Genomic DNA, 14,605 nt, shown 5'->3' with positions numbered 1-14,605 from the left:
CGGCTCAGTGTGGCTGGAGCCACAAGTGTGAGAGAGACAGATATGGAGAGGCTTGAAGAGGTAGCCAAGGGCTGGGTCACATGCCTTCATACGCCTTGCAGGAACCAGGGCTGGACCCTGGAGGTAACAGGGAGCCAGGGGAAGGACTTCAAGCAGAAGAGGGACATGGTCAGATTGGTGTTTTAAATAGATCATTCTAGGCTCTGTGGGGTAGGTGTTCTCTGTTTGGCTCCCCTTCGGCAAGGATACCCTGCCCTTGGTTGCTTTATTTTGAATGGTCAGGGAATCTGCTCTAACCAGGCTAATCTCAAAGGCCATCCCAGCTGCGAAATTCTGTGAACCACAAACACTCCAACAGCCGAGAGGCACCCATCCGACCCGTGGGGCTTAGTCGTTTTCAAACAATAAGGACACAGTAAAAGACAATTCTGAGGGCTTCCCTGGTGGCCCAGTGGTTGAGAGTCCGCCTGCCGATGCAGGGGACACGGGTTCGTGCCCCGGTCCGGGAAGATCCCACACGCCGTGGAGCGGCTGGGCCCCTGAGCCATGGCCGCTGAGCCTGCGCGTCCGGAGCCTGTGCCCCACAACGGGAGAGGCCACAACAGTGAGAGGCCCGCGTACCACAAAAAAAAAAAAAAAAAAAAAAAAGACAATTCTGAGTGAGGGCAGGGACTGCATCATATTTGTTTCTGCATCCCAGGCACAGAATACACATTTAGCAAATGTCTCTGAGATGAACAAATGCCCAGCAAGGATACCAAACCTGACAGCCCCTTCCTCTGAGCATTCGCGAGGCCCTGCGGGATCATCCCCATCAGATCTGTCCACACCCAGCCTAGGACCAGGGCTGCAAAGGGTGTCAGAGATTGGCCTGGTTTGTCACGTTGTTTGCTGTTTGAATTTCCCATCACCATTCTGAATGACCTAGGATTCCAAAGAGCTGCCTCCTGGCTTCTGCTCCACCAGGATAAGCCTCAGCCTGCGGTCTATAGAACCAGGGGATGTGACTCGTGACTGTCAAGGTGCTGACTGGTTTCAGTTGTTGCTTGAACAATTTCCCCTCTTAGCCTCTCGGCTTCAATGTGACTAAAGGCAAAGGGCTTTATAGTCAGACCTTGATAGCCTTGAGCAAATCACATAAGCTGTAAAAAGGGGTGATATAGCCTCCCCTGCTGGTTCGCCCTAAATCTTAGAAACATACTTGATACCTGGAGGGTCTAACATTGCCAGGCTCATGACTATGCATGGCTGTAGGCAAAATGTAACCCTGCTGGACCTCACTGTTCTCACTTGTAAAACAGAGGGAACAATACCCTTTGCAGGACTGCAAGCATTCATGCTTATCAAGTGCCTCGCACAGAATTTCAAAACACCAGGAACAATTACTCAAGACGATCCCTGCCTAATGCTGTCTGCCTACGACTAGAGGCTGAGCATAAGGGTTGAGTCAAAATTCACAACAACCCCACTGTCAGTTCCTTGTCTCCAAGTCACCTCCAACCCCCAGCCTCAGTCCCACGGATCGGTTTAAGCCCCTTCAACCCTGCTGGTGATGAGGCTCCTTAAATGGAAGGTGGGAACTGGCACGGGTGATGGAGAGCATGGGGCAGTCTCAGTCCAGCCAGGCTAGGACTGAGTGTGGACCTCAGATCCGGAATCCGGGTACGTGTGTGTTCGTGTTCCCAACCAGCTGCCACTGCCTGAAGCAGAGACGGTGTGCTGCTCCTGTGTCTCCCACGATGGGTAACTCCATTCCACTTGGAGGAACACTCCACACAGAATTAGTCTGCCCAGGATTTGAGTCAGACCGGGGTAAGGGCAGGCTGCCTTTGCTGCTTTTCCATCACGCGATCAGATCTACTCATGGAATCTAATGCCAAGGGCTGAACTCTGACAGATTAGCTCACAAGCCCCCCACGTCCCCACACACAGGCAGCTCATTCATCCTCTAAAACCTGGACCCTCGTTCAAAGTGTCTGCTGAAAGGACACAGGAAAACGGCACTTTGACACGCTCAGAGGTCAGCCCCATCAGTCCCCCCTCTCCCTGCCCGCTCCCTGCCACCTATGTGTAAAGCCAGGGTCTTACCGCCTCCCTGGACAGGACTCACTATGGGCAAGTGGGTTCGCACGTCCGCCTCCTCCTCCAGTGTGGCCTCATCCACTGACGTGGGGCACCAGCACCTTGTGGGGCGTTCCCGTGAGCACTGAGGGACCCGTTAGCCCCACCGCCGTGAGGAGGGTCAGGGGTCTGAAGCAGCTGGGAGTTTAAATGTGGACCCCCCCCCCAATCCCACTCGCTGTGTGTCCTTGAGCCAGTGAACATCCCCCCTCGGACCTTGCTTCCTCATCTGTAGGATGAGATGCCATGAGAGCCTGCAGGGTCTCATGAGCATCGACTATGAAATTTAAGTCGGAAAGAGCATCCGGTACATATGTTAGTGTCCTCCCTGCTGTCCCCAACACCCGTCCCATTCTCCCAGCAGGTGAAATCCCACTGCCTGTGTTCAGGACATCAGCACAGATGTCTTCAAAGACGACTCTCAGCGAGGCCAGGCGTGACCTGCGGGCACATCTCCGGGGTGGCCCTCTCTCAGGCTGACCGGAGACCCCCCCCAGCACCCCCCAGCATCCCCCACGCTTCAGCATCACCAAGCTGCACCACCTTGCAGCCAAGGAAGGACGCACAGAGGCCTCCAGGTCCCCAGCTCATTCCACCATAACAGGATTCAATGCCATCCCGGGGCAGCTTCAGCCTAGCCGCTGAACTCTTGTTCAAAGCAAGAGGCTGACACGTGGCTATAACGTCTTTTATTTGTGCCGTCCATGCTGGACGCACAGAGAACCGGCGTCAGCCCCCTGAGAGCACCCCCATCTCCCCCGCACAAAGGAGGATCGGGCATGGATATTCAAAGCCAGGGAAGGGAGAGAGGAAAGCGCCGTGCACGTGCCCTTGGACACTCAGAGGTGGTGAGAGAGGCTTCCCCACTTCTCCACACTCACAGACTCGAGCGGGACAGCTGAGGGGTGAGCAGGCCTGTGAGAAGGGCGGTGTGATTACACCCACGGGATGTGAACTTTCCAGGGGTGGGCCGGGGGGCCGGGAGAGGCTCTGCGCTCAAGATGCCGGCTGCTGCTTTTCCGTGGGGCCAGCCTTGGAGAGGAGCTGGGAAAGCCCGAGGCTGGGGCAGCAGTGCCCTTACTGCTTCCTCTGGGAAAACCAGAGCCCTCAGCCCGCTCAGGCCTCGTGAGTGCCAAGCCAGGGCGGACGCGTGCTCCGGTGGCCCTCTCGTTAGGTCCGTGGTGGCCCCAGCAGGGCTGCAGCTAAGCGGCCCCATCCTCACTGCCACGGGGATCACTGAACGGGCACCGGTCCAAGTGCCCCCGCAAATGACCTCTCTCCATTCTCTGACCAGAGTCCCGCCGTTAGAGGGCAGATGCAGGATTTCACTTCCTTTTGTCCTGACACACGTGTGCGCACGTGTAGGAGGCCAGCACGTGAGGGAAAGGGACTCGAGTGATGCGTCCAGCCTGACAACTTGTTTCCGGGCTGTAAGCAAGAGGGAAGGAGACTGCGCAGTCTCTTCAGAAGTGGCTCGGCAAGGCAACTTTGCCCCGCCTCTGGCAGAGTCATTCAAGGCTCAAGTCCACAGGGACCGACACCTCACCAGATAGGACGAGAAGACACCAGAACAGAAAAGCTGGAGGCCACTGACTTTGGCACTTGAGCGGTGAGCTGTCCTCAGCCACGCACGCTCAGGGCCTCCAGGGAAGGGACGCGGTGCCACGGCGCCTGCCCCAGGGTGCAGCTGTGAGTCTGTGCTCAGTGCCGGAAAAGGTCCCCTGCACATTGGAAAGGCCGCCCTCTGCTGCTGGGGCTGTGAGATGACAGCCGCCCACCACTGCTCTTCTAAAGGCCTGGAGATAAACAGCCCTGAAGCGGGGCGGGGGGTCTCACTGTGGGGCCTCGAGACCATTAGCTGTTGTACAAGGGAATCACCCGGGTGATCGCCTGCCTGCAGATGGGGCACCTCTTGGGCTCTGGCAAGGCGTGGTAGCACTCGGCGCAGGAACACACGTGCCCGCACTCCAGGAAGACGCAAGACCGGAAGTTGCTCAGGCACATGACGCAGGCGTTCTTCAGACTCTCCCGGTCCTCGGGGTTGGCTCGGCTCAGCAGCTGGGCCTCGTGCTCCCGGAACGCCTCCTCCATCTGCTGGAGGCGCAGTCGCTCTCGACGCTGCACATACTGCTTCCGGAGGATGAAGAAGAGGGTAGCGCACGTGGCAAAGCCGAACACCAGCGTCAGGACCTTCCAGAGCCTGACGCTGGACTCCTGCCTCTGCAGCAGGCTGTCGAAGTCCTGGCTGCTCAGGTAGTACTGCATGCCCTGCTTGGGGGGCTGCAGACGGATGGAGCTGCTGTCCAGGACCAGCTCGCCCACCCCCGTGAGGGCGGCCCCCACCTTCAGCATCTCCTCGGTCTCCTGGACGCCCTTGGGCTGCTCCCCGCTGATGTAGTGGCCGATGACGTCCGTGAAGGACTGGACGGAGGGGTGGAACTTCTCGTACACCGTCTCCAGGCCCAGATCCAGCGAGTCCAGGGGCTTCAGCACCCGCACGGCCACATCCATGCCATCCTCGTGGGGCACCAGGTCAAAGGGCACCACGTTGGTCCTCTGGTGAATGATCTTGGAACAGTCGTTCCTACAAGAGAACTCAAGATAAAACAAAGGACGGCAGATACCTCGCACCCGGGCAGGGGTGGAGAGCACCTCGATGCCAGGAGGACAGTTTGAAGTCTGAAGCGAGTGGAAGAGTACAACAGAAATCACAATTGTCCAGAGCCTCAGAAGAGGGAAGCTCGGTTTTTTAGGTTCTCAGGCGATCTCAGTGGGCAACAAATATTGTCACAGATCACCTCTCATCTTTATTTCCCTTTGCCCCTGTAAGACAGACTGATTTTTTTTAATCTTAAATAAATGCCTCAAAAAAATTAAAAATAGAACTACCATACGACCCAGCAATCCCACTTCAGAGGACATATCTAAAAGAACTAAAATCAGGATCTAGAAGAGGCATCTGTGCTCCCGTGTTCACTGCAAGGTTATTCACAACAGCCAAGAAACGGAAACAACCTAAATGTCTGTCGACAGATGAATAAAGAAAATGTGGTATATACATAACAAGGGAATACTATTCAGCCTTTATAAAAATTTTAAAAAAAAAAGGAAATCCTGCCGCATGTGACAACATGCATGAACCTGGAGGACATTAAGCAAAGCAAACTGAGGCAGACGGACAGAAGGACAGGTACTGCACGATTCCATTTACATGAGGTATCTGAAGTAGCCAAACTCATAGAAACAGTAAAACAGTGGTTGCCAGGGGCTGAGGGAAAAAGAAAATGGGGAGTTGCTGTTCACTGGGTGTAAAGTTTCACTTCTACAAGATGAGTAAGTTCAAAATTCCCTGTACAACCTTGTGCCTGGAGTTAACAGGACTGTACTGCTGTACTTAAAATTTGGTTAAAAGGGAAGATCTCAGGTTAAGTGTTCTTACCACAATAAAAATTAAAATAAAATAGAAATCCAAAACAAAACCCTCCTACGATCAGCTGGAAAAATGGAACTCCATGTAATAGCATGAAATTATCTTAACAGGTACTGAAATCATTAACCCATGCCATACTTCAGTGTTTCTCAAACCTTAGTGTGCATATCCACAGACTCCAGGTCCCCTATCCTGGAAATTCTGGCTCAGTAGGTCTGGAACGGAGCCCAGGAATCTGCATTTGGACAGGACGCCTAGGTGATGGCAGTGGAAGAGGTGCTCAGACCACGCACAAGAATATAAGCAGCACCGAGAGACCGGTCTCCGCCCTGTCTCGGGAAAAGCTTGAAGACATGGAAACAGGGCCAGGACACCGACACCTGAACCGACCACCTGTGTGGTTTGGGCCCGTGGAGCAAGGCTACGCACCAGAGGCGAGTTGTCCGGTTCCACACCATCTTGTGCTCCTGAAGCGTCAGCCGCTGGATCACCCCCTTGCAATTTTCTACAAACTGGCTGTTAAGCGTTTCTTTAACAGACCGAACGGCTCCTGAATGGAAACAAATTATTTTATTTCTGAAGAGCTGCTCTGCCCTTTCCTTTAAAGTAATTTAAATGTTGTCTTTCGTTTGAGTGAGTTTAATTAATCAACATGATGAAAACACCATCACCGTAAGTTACGCTTTGGGGCTCTGCTAAGCAGTTTACACGGATCACATCGTTTCAGTTTTACAGCAACCCTGTAACGTATATTTTAGAGATGGAGCGATGACGGTTTGAAAAGGTTGCATAATTTCGCCAAGATCACGCAGCAGTAACACAGGTCTTTCTGACCCCAAAGTCCAAGTTCTGAACCACTGCCCCAAGGCTACAAAAGGCCCTCAATGTCAGCCAAGAAGATCTTTACCAAACTTTCAGAAGAGGGAGTTATTCTTCATTTTCCCAATAAATAAACATACCTTCAATAACAGCGTAAGGCACACATTTTCCTGGAGCTTCTGAAAGAATACTCTTTAAGTCTTCACCCAAGTGGATTCTTTTAGCTCCCTAAATGGAAACAACACATTGAACTGACTGCTGAACGCTGATATGCTCAAACAAGTGAAAAAAGACTATTTACGTTTTTCACGTTGAGAGACTAAGGACATCAGGCAGGAAGGAGACTACGGAGAATCTGATTCCAAAGCTGTGTCCCAGAACCATATAAACAGGCTTGGGGCAGCGCCTCATCTCTGCCATCTGCAGAATGGGGGTGCCACTTACACTCTTCCTCCAGTTAACCAAACATTCACTCCTTTTCATTTTAACTTTTTAAGACAAAAATATAAAAGATACTAATCAATTTGTATCCCATAGATCTGAATGTAATTTGATCTCTTCCTGACAACACAGGACCATGCAGCCAAAGGGCTTATGCGTAAAAGCACCTCAAGTAGTGACGAGTACGTGGTAGGGGCTCGGACCATGGTAGGTATAATTATCACCGGGCCCTTGTCAGTTCACGCTCTGCATGAGACATTATAATAAAGGGCTGCCTTTGCATTACAGGGCAAGGCTTCGAGAACTGGTGCCAAACACTATTCTTCTACTTTTCAGTTTGCCTCTCTTCCCTCATAATCAGGCAAGCACAGTTACCTCTGCTGCTACCCTCCTCTCACAATCCCCAGTTCTCCATCCCTTCCAATTCAGTTTCCAACCTGCCGTGCTTGGGAACCAACCAAGCCTGTTACTGCTCCATCAAAAGTAAGATAAAATTAATAAAACCACTGAACATTTCCTGAACCAGGCACTGTGCTGGGCGCTAGGGATTCAGGGATGAATGAAGGACAATTCCTGCTTTCAGGTATTTCCATCAACAAATCTTACGGACGCCAGATGAGTAACCTCTAAAGAGGTGAGGAGGTACTGGATACGTACTAAGGTCACTCTAAGTTTAAGCTGCTGCTACGCAGTAAAAAACAGGAGCAAGGTCAATAAAAACTTATTAACCATGTACACTGGGAAGATAATAAAAACAATGGCAATAACAACAACTAGCCCTCAGTTTATTTACTCCTTTATTATCTATCTCTCCCTCCACTGGACTATTGAACTTAGGAGGGCTAGGACCTTGTTGGTCTTGTTCACTGCTGTCCCCCTAGTGCCGAGAGAGTGCCTGACACATAGCAGGCACTAAATACATATTTGATGAATAAATTAGCAAATAAATAAGCACTTAGATATACTACATTCCAGGCACTCTGCTAAGCACTTTAAATGCATAACCCCATTTAATGCTCATACCATCCCTATACGGCAGACATTATTATCCCCAATTACAGATAAGGAAACTGAGGCTCAGAGAAGTGAAGTAATTTGCCCAAAGTCACACAGCTAGTAAAGTATCCACCACAGGATAGTTGATTAAATTTTTTTAAAAAGGGAGGGGGAATTCAGTCAGAAAGACCTGGGATTGAATCAAGCTTCAATGCATCTACTGTGACTTTGGGCAACTTAATTTATCTGAGTCTCAGTTTCAAAACCTGTAAGAGGTGGGGGAAACAATCTCACAGGATTTTCATGTGGATTAAATGAAACTTAAGTGTGAAAGAATGCAGACCAGGGGCTGGCACATAGTAGGCATGTGATAAATAGGCATTCCCATCACTATGAGAGATGCAAAAGGATAAGACAGAAGCCCTACTCTGTAAGTTTCATAATCTGATCAAGAAAATAGAACCTAAAATATGAGAAGTCCCAACTGTTTTTCCAAGAAGGGGCTGTTTCTTTCATCCTCATTTAGGAACCAATCAGCAAAGCTTTTAAGGTCACCCAAAGGTGGGTCACTGCTTCAGAGGATCCCACCTCCCGCCAACTTGATACCAATGTGATTTCTGATTCGGAGTCAGAAAGTAAGGTATCAGTTACAGTCACAGCCAATCACTTCAGGAGTAACTTATTTAATTAAGCAAACAAGAAGGCAGCTGGAATCTCACCAGGATGTCATTCACACCACAAATTCAATTCCTTGGTAACTAGGTGCATTCCAGGCAGATTCCAAAACTCCTTTCATGGCAGGGGCTTCGCACATTTGTTTCTAAGCTCTTAATGTAAACAATCTGAAGATAATGAAGTTAGGTCTAGGAATCCGTCTTTCAAATAAATGTCAAATTAAGCCCTAACTGTTGTATTATGAAATTGCAGCCGAAACAAATCCACAAATATTTACTGACCATCTACTCTTTGTTAAGCACTGGATTAGAACCTAGAAGGAAAGAAGAGTAAATAAGATCCTGTCTCTGACCTAATGAGGTCCATCTCTCATGAGCTGCTCACACATTCACAACTGAGCAATGTGGTCAACAAGGAAAAATCCTATACTTGGAATCAAAAGACCTAAGTTTAAGTTCCAAGCTGACTAGCTGTATAGACCTTTCCTCGGAGTCTCGATTTCTTGATCTGCAATCCGGAGGTCATTTTAACCACCCCAAGAAATTACTGTGAAGAGAAACTAAAACCAAGATGGAAACGTGTTGTGTAAGTTGTAAAGTGCAGCTCAGGAAAGGGAGTGGCATTTTCTAAAGGGCTATTAATATAAAAAGGAAGTCTTTTAGAAGCAAAGAGCTGAGTGGCTATGTAGTGGGTAAATCTAGGGCTTCTGTATTTGCAGTTCCCTCCGTCTGAATTACAGGCACCTGCACTGTCCCCCTCAAGTCTTCCTGGGCTCTGCTCAAATGGCACCCTATTTAAGTGTCACCTTATTTAAATGTCACCCTTTCTCCAGCACTCCATTTCCTCTCTTCCTTGCATTACTCTGTAGTATTTATCCCCATGTGTCACGCCATCTGATTGACTTGTTTATTGTCTGTCTGGTTGGACTAGAATGGAATCTCCATGAGGTCAGGGGCTTCTGTCTGTTCCACCCACGCGATACCCTCAGCGCCTGGCGCATAGCAGGTGTTCAATAAACATTTGTCGAATAAAATAATTAAGTCAAGATTCATTCTGAATAATGAGAGGGACTTAGGAGAAAGGGGACAGTAAAGCAGTTATCACAAGACCGGAGTTCTGATCCTAGTTCCTTCGTCTACCGGCCGGGCGACACCCTCTCAGAACCTGTTTCCTTCTCTTGGATCTTTTCCGAGGGTGGAACGGCCCACGGCGAATCGGGGGCTCACCATTACCCCGGGCAGGATGACCGGCTGAGGTCAGACGGGCGCCAGCACTGACCTTGAGCTCTTGGGCGACCTGGGCCTTCTGCCGGTACAAAGAGTACAGGACAGCGGTGACGACAGAGCTGGTGCCCAGGAGGATGAACTGGCCCAGCGAGGGCCGCCCTCCGCTCTCCATGGCTGCGCCGAGCCCTGCGCGCGGACTGGGACGCCGCCGAGGTCAGGCCCCACGACGCGCGACCCCCGCCCTCCGCCTCGCGCCACCTCCCTTCACCCGGAACCGCACCCCCAGCACTGTCTCTCCCGGAAACGCGCAACCGTCGCCCAGCGATGACGCAAGACCTGGAACGGGAAGCGGGGCAGGGCAGAGCAGACCGGAAGGCGCTCCGTGACCCTTTCGACGCTTGGTGCGTCGGCCGCAACTGTGTCGACCGCGTCGCCACGGTCTCGGTCCTTCAGGTTTCCTGGGGTTATCGCGTTGTTTGATGGGTCGTTTGATGACTCCGCCATTGGATTGGGAGGAAAGAAGAGAATTAATGTTTAGTAAGCACTTGTGAGTATTACACATTTAAGCTTCAGGGCAAACCTTGAGTCTTGGCTTTTATTCTTCCTTTTTACAGGTGACAAAACTGAGGCCAGAGAGGTTAGGGGCTGTGCCCCAAGTCACACTGCTAATGAGTGCTGGAGAGGAATTTACCAGACAACAGAGCTTATTACCTCCAAGAAGGCAGGTTATATCACCAAGGTATTGACAACTCCTTAATCTGCCGTCAAAACATATAACAACATATTTTATTAACTAATAATTACAGCTACAGGGACTTCCCTGGCGGTCCAGTGGTTAAGACGTCTCGCTTGCATTGCAAGGGGCACGGGTTCAATCTCTGGTCCCGCATGCCGCGCCGCAGCCAAAAAATAGGGAGGGAGGGAGGCAACTCTTGAGTGCCTATTATGCGTCAGGCACTGTGACAAAAAGTTTTATGAACATCATACCACTTAATCCTCACAACACAGCTATAGAGCTGATTTCAAACTGTTTTCTGATCTCCTTCATAAAATAATCAAGAGATACCCCAAAATTTTATCCAAAACATCAACCTGCAAAGCATGTGTTCATTCAGCTGTGTCCAGGTTCTGCTTTAAATTGAAAATACAGGAATGTACCCAATGGCCAAAATCAATGTATGTAGAATGCGTCTAAAAGCTGTAAATTGCTCTAAAAAAGTAAAATCTCTTTATTAAAGCAGCTGGCTATCCATGACATTTTCCTACCCCATTCCTTAATTATGCTAGGAGTCAAATAAGAATTACACTCTATGAACATAGGGTTAGAATCTCCAGATCGTCAACACCGCCACATGCCTTTGATGATTTTCAACCCAAGGGATGATCATGAATTTGTTACACACACACACACACACACACACACACACACACTTACAATAAGATCTAACTTTATTTTTTTTAATAAAATTTGTCAAAAATTTGATAACACATTGTGTTGGCAAAGGTGTGGGGACAGAGACTCCTATTCTTTATGGAGAACCATTAGGCAATGCTGATCAAGATTAAAAGTGCCCACACCCACTGACTGAACATTTCCACTTCTAGAAATTCTTCCTGTGTAAATACTCACACATGTGAACATACCAAATATACAGTATAAATTGCAGCATTGTTTTTTGGGGGGTTTTTTGTGGGGTTTTTTGTTTTTGTTTTTTTTGTGGACGCGGGCCTCTCACTCTTGTGGCCTCTCCCTTGCGGAGCACAGGCTCTGGACGCGCAGGCTCAGCGGCCATGGCTCACGGGCCTAGCCGCTCCGCTGCATGTGGGATATTCCCGGACCGTGGCACGAACCCGTGTCCCCTGCATCGGCAGGCGGACTCTCAACCACCGTGCCACCAGGGGAGCCCCTGCAGCATTGTTTTTAATAACAACAGAATGAAAACAAACTAAATGTTTTCAATAGTCAGTTGGTTAAACAAAATTTTAATACATGTGTATATGAGCATAGCAAAGTGAAATAGCAAACTGTAAACTGTTTGAGTGTGATCTCATTGATTCCAGAAAGGAAGGAGAATATATACGTATGAATAAAATAATATTGGTTGTTTCCATAAGAAGGAATTAGGTGGCTGGAGAACAGAGTGACTCTTCACTCTTTTGTACTTTTTTAATGTGAATGCATGGCATGTTTCAAATTAATAAAACTTGAATTTTAAAAAGAGGAAGATGAACACACCAGTCACTCCATAACCAACGACCTCCTGCATCCAAGGCTCTGGACTGGACACTAGGAGACACAACCGTATACAGCCAGGCTCTGCCCCTTGGCTCTTTAGGGTCTGTAGAGAAACAGACCCGGGCAGAGTTATCTATTATCCCAGGTCCAATGGAATTAGGGCAACAAAGGCCTCCGGTAGAGGGATGCAGCTTACTCTCCTCATGAGGGAAGGAATTTGAGTTCTGTAAACAGAATGGTGGGTAGAGTGACAGGATGGGAGTGGGAAAGACTTTTCATGGAGAGGGAACAAGATGAGCAAAGTGCAAAGCTATCAAGAGTTGGCTGGTACAGTCTGAGCCAGGGGCATATGACAGAGAGCATGGAGCAAGTAATTGAAAAGGAAGTTGGGACCACATCCTCTAGGTCGCTAACTGCCAAACCAAACATTTTAACTTCATCATTTTGAGGATGGGATCTAGTAAAGCTGTTTGAGAACCCGCAGGGCATGATCTAACCTGTTTGTTTGTTTTTTAATCATCGAAATTCTTTTTTTATATACAGCAGGTTCTTATTAGTTATCCATTTTATACATATTAGTGTACATATGTCAATCCCAATCTTCGAAATTCTTGTATTCTTAGATCACAGCAAAGAAAAGCACACACACACAAAAAAAGGCTGTCAAATTGAAAACCAATGGAGAGTCTCCACTGCTAGGGGTCCTTGTTTACAGGTTTCTGACTATTTGGGAACTTTTGTTATATTCTCCAGGGGGTTCCTTGGGAGCTCATTTTAAAAAAGTCATTCTTAAATGAAACATTGTTTCTTTTTTTAAGTAATTGAAGTGTGGTTGATTTACAATATTATGTTAGTTTCAGGTGTACAGCATAGTGATTCAGTATTTTTGCAGATTTTACTCCATTATAGGTTATTGCAAGGGATTGCTAGGGATTAAGTGTATCCATTGCAAGATAATGGTTATAATTCCCTGTGCTTACAGTATATCCTTGTTGCTTTTCTATTTCATACATAGTGGTTTGTATCAGTTAATCACATACCCCTATTTTGTCCCTCCCGACTTCCCTCTCCCCTTTGGTAACCACAAGTTTATTTTGTACATCTGTGAGTCTGTTTCTGTTTTGTATATACATTAATTTGTATTATTTTTTAGATTCCACATATAAATGATATCATACAGTATTTTTCTTTCTCTGACTTATTTCACTAAGAGTAATATTCTCTAGGTCCATTCACCTTGCTGCAAATGGCAGTATTAATTCTTTTCTATGGCTGCGTAATATTCGTGTGTGTGTGTGTGTGTGTGTGTGTGTGTGTGTGTGTGTGTGTATATATATCTCCCAGCTTCTTAATCCAATCATCTGTTGATAGGCACTTGGGTTGCATCCATGTCTTGGCCATTGTAAATAGTGCTGCTATGAACACTGAGGTGCATGTATCTTTTCAAATTAGTGTTTTTGTTTTTCTGGATATATACCCAGGAGTGGAATTGCTGGATCATATGGTAGGTTTATTTTTAGTTTTCTGAGGAATTTCCATATTGTTTTCCACAGTGGCTGCACCAATTTACATTCCCACCAACAGTGTACAAGAGTTCCCTTTTCTCCACACCCTCTCCAACATTTGTTATTTGTAGACTTTCTAATGATAGTCATTCTGACAGGTGTGAGGTGATATCTCATGGTTGTTTTGAGTTGCATTTCTCTCATAATTAGTGATGTTAAGCATCTTTTCCTGTGCCTGTTAGCCATCTGTATGTCTTCTTCAGAAAAATGCCTATGCAGGTCTTCTACTCATTTTTTTGATTGGGTTATTTGTTTTTTTGATATTGTATTTTGATATTGTTGTATGAGCTGTTTGTATATTTTGGATATTAGCACCTTGTCAGTCACATCATCTGAAAGTATTTTCTCCTATTCCATAGTTTGTCTTTTTGTTTTGTCAGTGATTTTCTTTGTTGTGCAAAAGCTTTTAAGTTTAATTAGGTCCCATCTGTTAATTTTTGCTTTTATTTCTGTTGCCTTAGGAGACTGATCCAAGAAAATATTGCCACAATTTATGTCATAGAGTGTTCTGCCTTTGTTCTCTTCTAAGGGTTTTATGGTTCTTGTTCTTATATTTAGGTCTTTAAACCATTTTGAGTTTATTTTTGTATATGGTATTGGGGAATGTTCTAATGTAATTGTTTTATATGTGGCTGTCCAGTTTTCCCATTTGTTGAAGAGACCATCTATTCTCCATTGTATATTCTTGCCTCCTGTGTTGTAGATTAATTGACCATAGGTGCATGGGTTTATTTCTGGGCTCTCTATTCTGTTCCAATGGTCTATGTGTCTGTTTTTGTGCCAGTGCCACACTGTTTTGATTACTGTAGCTTTGTAGTATAGTCTGAAGCCTGTAAGGGCTATAACTCCAACTTTGTTTTTTTTTATAAAGATTGCTTTGGCAATTTGGAGTCTTTTGTGCTTCTATATGAATTTTAGGATTATATGTTCTGTGAAAAATGTCATGGGTATTTTGATAGGGATTACATTAAATCTATAGATTGTTTCGAGTAGTATGACCATTTTAACAATATTAATTCTTTCAATCCAAGAGCACAGATATCTTTCCATGTCTTTGTATCATCTTCAGTTTCCTTCATCAGTGTTTCATAGTTTC

General features: G+C 47.2%; 1 protein-coding gene across 1 annotated transcript; it reads right to left on the bottom strand.

Annotated features, from left to right (window-relative positions):
• Positions 1–3,024: 3,024 nt before the first annotated feature.
• On the bottom strand, positions 3,025–10,018 carry MUL1 (mitochondrial E3 ubiquitin protein ligase 1). The gene is made up of 4 exons (XM_029230592.1): positions 9,761–10,018; positions 6,511–6,598; positions 5,981–6,101; positions 3,025–4,705 (listed from the first exon to the last, which is right to left on the bottom strand). The coding sequence occupies exons 1-4, from the start codon at positions 9,878–9,880 to the stop codon at positions 3,976–3,978; spliced, it is 1,059 nt and encodes a 352-aa protein (XP_029086425.1). The 5' UTR covers positions 9,881–10,018; the 3' UTR covers positions 3,025–3,975.
• Positions 10,019–14,605: the final 4,587 nt, after the last annotated feature.

The sequence above is a fragment of the Monodon monoceros genome, unplaced genomic scaffold, assembly GCF_005190385.1.
Source record: "Monodon monoceros isolate NGI ecotype Baffin Bay Population unplaced genomic scaffold, NGI_Narwhal_1 Super_Scaffold_18, whole genome shotgun sequence".
NCBI classification, from domain to species: domain Eukaryota; kingdom Metazoa; phylum Chordata; class Mammalia; order Artiodactyla; family Monodontidae; genus Monodon; species Monodon monoceros.
This window is presented reverse-complemented; position numbering and strand designations above follow the sequence as displayed.